The 9,017-nt window shown below is 37.1% G+C and overlaps 1 protein-coding gene across 1 annotated transcript; it reads right to left on the bottom strand.

The window, feature by feature from the left end:
• Positions 1 to 2,153: 2,153 nt before the first annotated feature.
• Positions 2,154 to 8,078, bottom strand: TDRD15 (tudor domain containing 15; the record flags this gene model as incomplete). The annotated part of the gene is made up of 1 exon (XM_084284474.1): positions 2,154 to 8,078. One exon carries the CDS (start codon positions 8,076 to 8,078, stop codon positions 2,154 to 2,156), a length of 5,925 nt encoding a protein of 1,974 aa, XP_084140600.1.
• Positions 8,079 to 9,017: the final 939 nt, after the last annotated feature.

The following is a 9,017-nucleotide window of genomic DNA, read 5'->3' as shown; positions in this document are numbered from 1 at the left end:
TATCTTGCTGTATGGTTATAACATCTTACAGCTACATTGAGACATAAATAAAAACAAGAAAAAGATACCCACTCCCAGAAATACCAGGTAGGCTTTAGGGGACACTGAAAAATGTCAGAGCATTTGAGAAACATCACAATCTTTTTAACAGAGTTCAAATGTTCATCAATACACAATGTACATCTTTAAAAATAATGCAAAATGTTTCCCAAAGTAATTGCAAGCTACTTTGCAAGTAATAGGATATAAAGCATGCCTACCTATCTGCCACAAGAGGTCTGGCTCCCTTTAAGGTGTGAGTTAAAAGTATAAGAGCAGCACAGAGCAGATGCAGGGTGAGCGGGGCATGCATCTCACGCTAGCAAGCTTACAAGTGAGCCCACAGAAAGTCTGTGCCATTTGTACAGCATTCAGAAGCAAACCTTGATTCAGCAAACTACAAATACAATCTGCTTCACAGCTGCTGGATTAGATGGCAAGGACTGCTCCGTGGCACCATCCCACAAAGAAAGTAGAGATGTAGCTTTGAATTCTCTCTAATGCATTCACCAACCACAGAGGTCACAGAAAGTTTGAAAACATTCAGAATGATTTAGGCAAGGCATGTTACACACAGAAGATAAGCATTTTATTGTTCATGACAAAGAGGCAAAATAGTGAATACATCATTTTTAATTCCAATTGCAACTGGCTCTTTATCACTTTTACATATTTAAAAAAAAAAAACAAAGTAATCAATGACATGTATAAACAAATGCATAATTTACACAAAAATATTTAGGAAATACAACCAAATGATAAGCAATAGCTTTCAATTAAATTTTACCAAATCAAAGCATTATTTTTGCTCAGAATTATGCCTGCCCAAAGACAAATAGCATAAGTAATCTAAACTCTCAAATCCTCTGACAATTTCTCTCAACTAGGTCACACGCATAGCCTCTTCTACTGCTTGGAAGGAGGATGCTGTTATGGCTGAGGCTGGGGATAGGGGAAGTACACACCAAAGAAAGAAGACTGGGAATAAAATCTTAGCAAGACATCCCAGCAACTTCATTTAACAATTGTAACATAACCCTAAAATGTCTGATAATTCACACAAGCAATGACTGAAGCTGTCATCTTTATTTTCATTTACAGTATAATCCTGAAAATACTTTCCCATTATCTAGTTTCTACCTTAAGTAGTTTGGTCATCAGACCTTCGGAAAAGAAACGACAATTTCAAGCTAGATTCATTACATGTTGAAAATAAAAAGTCTTGCAAAAAGCTAATGTGCAATTAGCAGAACATCAAAATCATACTCTTAACAGCTCTTTGGTTTTTCTTTTTAAACCACCTGTCATTACTAGGCTCCATTTTGTAACATTAAGTATTGTACAACCGCCTAAGTTAAGACAGTCTATTTTACATTAGCAAAAATCAAATTTAAAAATGTTAGTTGTACATTAATATTACACAAATAGAACTGCCATTTAAGGTATTCAGATGATCTTTTTTTAAAAAGAAAAAAACAAAACAAAACAAACAAAAAACAGACATTCAAGATGTGCTGTTAGAACCAAATGATAGCCAGAAGTTAGAATCACAGTTAATTAAACCTTAAAACTTTCATGCAGAGGCACTTAAAACTAAGTATTACTTGGCACTACAAAGAACATAACTCCATGAAGTAAATATAGAGTTATCAATGTGAGTTGAGTGAGCTTTTTCATGCAGTAAAGAAGTACTTTTTCTTAATCTGCAGCCTAATTATTATTTAAATAAATGTTTTGATGGTATCTTCACACTGTCTTTAGAGACTGGGGTTCATCAGAATGACAAGTCTCAACCGGTACTTCTGATAGTAGATCTACTCTGTGTGAAATCAATTTTAATTTTTTGTATCATCACAGTGCTGAAAGACTTCATAGTTTTCTCCCCACCCCCTACTCCGCCCCCCCAGTGTTATAAGAACTAAGATCCTTTATTAGCGATGTAGCACTCTCTTTCCAGACACCTTTTTTGGAACTTTTATCACAAGCAGTCCTATCCTATTTCTTTGCTTCATGTCTATCAAAAAAACAAACAAACAAACAAACAAGTTTATTTTTGTTTAGTTACAATCTGGTTCACAAAGAAAACCACCACACTTAGAATTTGGATAATCAGGCTACAAGCATGTTTTGGTTGATTCAACTCCATCAACTGGATTGGGACAGCACCTACCTGCAGAGTAGACTGCATGGCCAGCAGCAACTAAGGCACAACCTAGATTATTCTCCTCATACAGAATATCAACCTCTAACCTCATTCCAGAGCCATAGTGTTTAAAATGGAATATGAGATTTGGTTTACTAAGAAGCTTTTGAAACAGAAATTTGGCTTCATCACTCCAGTATTCCCCTGTGGCAGGAACTATACCATGTAAAGAGCAAGAGTAAGCCAAGTGTGGTAAATAAGACAGACTTTCTGGAATAACTTTAAGTCTATGGATTTCCGAGCAGGGGATGCTTTTCAGAAAGCCATAATCAATAAATGTAATAAGAACAGACTGACTTGTCACTTCACTAATTTGTACTCTGTTCCACTGTGCTTCCAGTCCAAACTGGATCAAGCAGCTGTTACCAGGAAACACAAGTTCTTCTGGCAAAGCTGGCAAGTCATCAGGAACATCAGAGAGCAGCAAAGATAAGGTTTTCATGGAATCAAATAAGTCTTCAAACTGGATGCTGAAGTTTGAAGGATCAGTAACTGCAGTTGCAAACCCAGAATACTTTCTGCCACTCTGCAGCAGTGTCCATGTGATTGAATTCATCCTGAATGACTCCTGAAACTCCTCCATACAGTCTGTATTACTGGATTTTTCCGGTTCAACAACAGTTGTTAAGAGCTGATTCAAGTATTTCTGAAGCAGAACTTTCCCTACTAAGATATCTACTTCCCAGATATGAGAAGATTCCAAGTATCTCAGAAACAAGATCCTTATTCCACCATTTAGGAGTGTATTTACTACATGGATAAATGGAACTTTACTCATTTTTTTTAACCAAACCCATTCACAAAGCACAGCTTGTTTAGGAATGCTTTTAATCTCATCACTGAGAATCTTTGCATTATTTAAGGACACCATCTCATAGATGCCATAATCTATAAAAAAAACTAGCATTAACCTCTCCCTGATAAACATCTTTATCACTTTCGATCGATACCACTTTAAGTTCCTTTCAGATTTTACCATGCACTCCAACCCTTCCTCAATGTTATCCGCCATAAGTAAACCACTTCTTTGTGCTTCTTTGACAAGCATGGCATTTAAACCATTTAATATCTGCAGATTTTTAAGTAACTGTACATGAAATTCTCCACCTGCTGAAGCATTAATTATTTCTGCTCTTTCTATTTGTTCAGTATTTAGATCCTGAGGAGGGACATTTAAGCACATTTTAGAATTATTTTCCATCCTAGCAGTCTGACTTTTCCTTTGACCATCTAAGTCACTCACAGACCTTCCGTCTTGAGGATTACCATTTGTAAGCAGAATTTGTTTTGACACGTGTTCCCAACTCTGCATTGGTTTGTTTTGCAAACTTGTCCCGCCACTTTTCTGCTGAAAGCCATCAGAGATAGAATTTCCATCACAAATTATATCTACTTTCCATTGCTCTCCATCTTGCTCTAAGAATTTGCAAGTGACTAATTTATTATTTGTTTTGTTTACAAAATAGGAAGTTCTTTCGTTAGTCCAGCTTTCATCAGGAGCACTATTCACTGTGCTAAGGAAACAATGAATACTGAGCCTCGGCAAAGTTAACAACTTTTTCTGAATCCTGCAGATTTTGGAAAGGCTTACAACTGCTGTATTGCCATAGTCAATAAACTCTACCTCAAAGGAGTCTCCTGATTTCAGAGTTTTAATAACTGCCCTATAGTAAAAACAGTCAATGGCAAACTCTGCTAAAATGAGATCCCCTACCATGAGCTCACCTAAGCCATTTTCATGACCTATATTCACCATGCTTTCATTTAATTCTTCTGCTAGTTGAATTATTAAGTTTTCATCCTCTGCAAACTGAATATAGAAACTCGATGGACTATTTGTATGAGAAATGTACCCTGCTACTTCAGAATTCACCTGAATATCACGTTGAGGAAGACTGATTAATTTTGGAATATTTTCATTATCCCTTTCCTGCTGACCTGTATAATTTAGTTGTTCAGTACAAGATTCAGAGAGAGCATTTACAGTTATTTCCTTTAAACTTAAAGAAGGATGACACAGTGATTGAGAAGCAGACTTTCCATCCATAGGTTTCTCTCTGTGTTCCGTAGCAGCACTGTAAGGTTTTAGAAAACCTGGTTCTTCACTGCCCTCTGAAGTTACCGGCTTTGAGGACCCACAACACTGGTCTTGTGTTCTACGTGTAATTTGCTCTTCATCTCCAAAATTCTCTCCATTATCTGCCTGGTAATACTCATTGTCTACTTGAAATTTCAGTTTATTTTTCAATTGAATCCTTTCAGGACTTTCAAAACTTACTTCACCGTTATTTTCTATGTCGTGTATCACTTCATAACTTCCAACAAATTGTTCTGTATAATTTGTCACATAAGCCAATTCTTCCAATAGTTTTTCTTCAACTTTCTGACCTACTTGGAGCTGTCCATCATACAACTCAACAACAATCTGGCCATCTGATTCTCTGGATACAATTACAGCTTTCAGCAGCTTGCCAAGGAAAGTTTCCTCAAACCATCTAATAATTCTTGCTGGAAATTTTGTGTCCTTAAGATTGGACAGACAGCATTTAATGGCTTGCATGGGTGTGAGTATTAGGTCAGTGGCAGAGTCTGGAATAGGCATCAATTGGTCTCTCTCTACCATATGCTTATTTCCAAAATCCACAAAGTCAGCACACAGATAGGATGTTGACCCCACAGGAGAAACCAAAGCTCTATAAAACTGACCATCTTCAAAATATCTGGCTATACATAATCGCGTACTGATGGTATCATATTTTGCATGATTTGCCATCTTACTGATTTCAGTCACATTTCGCGACAATGCCTCTATAGTTGCACTGTTTCGATTAAGCTGGCAATAGAATTTTGAAGGGCTATGTATGTGAGTTATATAAACCTCCTCCTCGCTCCCAATTTCTATATTAAAAGATGAGTAATAAAAACTGTACATGGAACCCAAAGGTGCAAGTCTTTGCAATCCAATACATTCAGACTGGTTGAGTCCACATTCCCTGAGAAACTCCTCTGCACTAATAAACGGAGTCTGTAAGTCAACTATATTGCATAAACAGTTTGGACTTAAAAGAATTAGAGCATAGACAGTGCAAGTCAATGGTCCTCCAGCAGCAGAAACGAAGTCGTTAAAAAGTCTACACTTTTCTTCAGACCAATTAAGTGCATCAGTTTGTAAGGGTACATTTTTAAGTGCGCACTGAAAGGCTTGACTTTCGAGAGTTAGGAAATCTGGAAGGACAGCTTGAAGATCATTAAGTAGAACTCTTTCCCGATAACCATAGTCTACAAAAACCACATCAACTTCATTTGTGGACACTTGCTGCAAAACACTTGCTCTGTACCACTTCCCATCTTTGGGACATTTAACAACACAGGCAACCTGTCCGGTTTTGTAAGGAATAGTATGCTCTTTATAGTAAGTCTGGATTTGCTTCATTAAGGTATTTAGCTCTGGCAGTTTACTCTGCAACTGGCATGAAAACTCTGTTGGGGAAACACTGTAAGAACACACCACTTCAAAAACAGCTCCTGGTTTAAACACAAGCTCTTTATAAAGTGTTTTTTTTTCAGGTACTGGGACCTGGGAAAATGACTGAGACCTGACCTGATGACTTTCAGAGAGAGCATCTTTTCCAAAAGAGGACGGCATCATTGATTTTCTCAGCCTAGAAGATGTGCTTACTGTTTTTTCCTTTTGAAATACCTGTCTATTTTGTGATACATTATTTTTATAAATATCAGAGGTGCACCGTGCATTTACATAATTTTGTTTTAACTGGAGGGGATTCTGGGCTTGGTGTTTTTTTGACAGATTTTGAGCAGAAACTGGTCTTCTTTCCCAGTATTCTGCATATCCAGCCTGAGCCATAAGTGCGGCAACATTACTTTCCTGCAAAGCATTCCTATACCGTGCATTAACAATATATTTGTTGTTTTGCTTTCCAATGACCTGAAACAGCAGCAGTTTGTTAAATACAATTTGTTTGAAGAAATCAGTTTCCTTTTTAACCCACACATCTTCAACAGGAGAAGTGCAAGCAAGTTCACAACACACAGCTAAAGCCGGCAAAGCAGCAAACTCCGGAAGCAATGTTTTCACATCGTAACAGGGTACTGTATCTGTATTCCCAAAATCTAAAAAGTAGACAGTAATGCTTACACGAAGCACTTCAGTGACAACACCCCGATAATAATGCTTATCTTTGCTATACCTGGCACAGCACAGTAATCCAGGTTCCGGGTTTTCAAGGACCCAGTCATCAGCTCCACATTGGTTATATGCATCTGCAATATTATTCATCAGGGCTCGAAATTCTTTCTGATATGCACATGTCTGAATCCAGAAGTTGGACGGATTTATGACATATACCACAGAAGCAATATAGGAAGTATTCATCTGCATTTTTACTCTTTTGCAATGGCTTGATAAAGACCTATCCCATTCAGGTAAGCAGTTCTTTGTCTGTTTATTTCCAGTGAGATTTTTAGACGAACTCCAGACACTTGCTTCGTAGCTTACACCGATGCTAGAGATTTTTGTTGCCAAAGGTGGGACAAATGATGCAGCCGCCTCATTCAAGTTCTCTGGATGCTTAGCATTAATTCCAAAATTTTGATTTTTCAGTGTAATATAATATAAGTGTTTACTGGCATTGAATAAATCAACACAGACACACACAGAAGTCTGTCCTGTCAAGGCCTGTATAAATTTTTTCAGCTGAAGATTTATTACTGCTTCATCCTGACTCCCAAAACAAGACAGTGCACATGGAAATGAAATCATAGGCAGTGACATGAACTCTACTGTAAGTTTCTGAACACAACTACATGGCACAGTTTCGATATTACCTAAATCCATAAACCAGACTTCCACACGGTTGGGCAGAAGCTGTTTTATCACTCCTCTATGCCATTGTCCATTTTGCCTTTTAGCAGCACAAAGTAGCCCTAAACTATCAAAAGATGTATTATTCTCTGTACTAATAGCTTCATAGTACAAAGACATAGCTTCTGTCAAATTTTCCAGCTCTTTCTGTCGTTCCTGTATCTGACAGTAAAATTTACTCAGGCTTATTGCAACAGTTATTTTTACATTTACTTTACTACCAGCTGGTAGATGTGGAAAGAGATCTGGAACTGGCCAAAAGTCTGATGGTTTCTCTGAATTAGTAAAAGTAAGCAATTCCTGGACTGGACATTTCTGTTGCAACAACTGTGGCATTCTCTTAAATGTTTCTGGTGGAAACACTTTCAACATTTCTACAATAAGACAAAAGGAATCTCCATCAATAAGTTTTCCTAACTGCAGTTCAAGAATATCACTAATGACCTTTGGTACTTCCAGAATAAACAGCTGGTACGATGTAACAGATTTCACGTGACCTGTAATCTGCAGTCCTACCAGTGATGAAAAATAGTTTATGGCTTTTGGACTCCATTTTTCTCCAAGAGGAAGTATGTTAGCAAAAATCCCCCAAACTACTTTTGGAGGCAGCTGAAAAAAATCATCACCAGCAGAAGCAATATGTATTTCCTCAACCACTAGCACCTGTCCAGTGTCTATAAGAAAGGCTTTACAGATGTTCTCTTTCTTTTCCAAAACTTTTCCTCTATGCCATTTTCCATCCGCATCTTCCACCAAACAAGATCCACCAATGTCAACGTTATCTTTCACTTTGAATACACGTTGCATTTCATTTTGCAGTATGTAGTAGTCAAGTTCACACCCCACCTTGCATTGACCCTTGAATACTATGACCACGCATTCTGGATGGCACTCTATATGACTGATCTTCAGATTCATATCAACTACATTTGGTGAAGGAGTCAGAGATTTCATTCTGTCTGCAAAAAGAAGGAGCAAGATCAGCCTGACAATTTTTCCTATTTCCTTATTAACTAATTCCTTATATGAAAGTTGTTTTTAAAATGTTTTAACGGTATATTTTTACAGTTCTGGCTAGAACATATACTGAACATGTAACTGTCACGTTTTATGCTATTGTGATTGTACTTGGCACAATTCTCTTTTTACAAAGATATCCAGGTAATAACTGAAAAAAGTACCTCTACAGCTGCTCTCATTGCTGCAGTCTACATTTCTCACTTGAGCATAATTTATCATCAGAAAGTGGATCCCAAAATGATAAAGAGAACTAAAGATACCAGATACCTTGGTAAGGGGAATCACAAACGTAGGAAGGGATGGGGGCAGATAAGACCAGGAAAATACCTATTTCTTTTTGGAAAAGAAAAGTATTTCTGCTCAAAAGAAGTGGAAGGCAATTCATGTCCTTTATAAGTATCTGGTGGTCTGATCTATATGTAATAAATTCAACCACAGTGCTCTCCGAAGGAGATTCAGAGCATCACCGTACTAGACCTGCAGTTCATTAAATTTACCTGCAAAAGTGTTTCTAGTGTATTTCTTTCTTTTTAATATAGGAATTACCAAGAATGACTTCTCACACTGTGCTCTTTTTATGCAACTTTTCATGTGAAATATTTCTTCAAACCAATGACATCTAATGCTCTGATTTACCTTTTACTTCATCTTTTGAATCATATTCATTACACTATCACATATAGCTTTAGCTTATTTTATGTTTTCTTAATTTCAAGGACATACAGAACACATTATCTATGTCTAACATTTCTGCCATGCCCATCAACAATCAGGTCAAATATGTTTTGTACTGTCTTAACTTGTACTGCTCTGTAACATCTGGTTCTGACAGTTTAAATACCCTCAAACCATTCAAACTATGCCCTAACCTTC

Source organism: Netta rufina, assembly GCF_964035555.1.
Source record: "Netta rufina genome assembly, chromosome: 3".
NCBI lineage: Eukaryota > Metazoa > Chordata > Aves > Anseriformes > Anatidae > Netta > Netta rufina.
The sequence above is the reverse complement of the archived record's forward strand: the minus strand, read 5'-3'. Positions and strand labels throughout refer to the sequence as shown.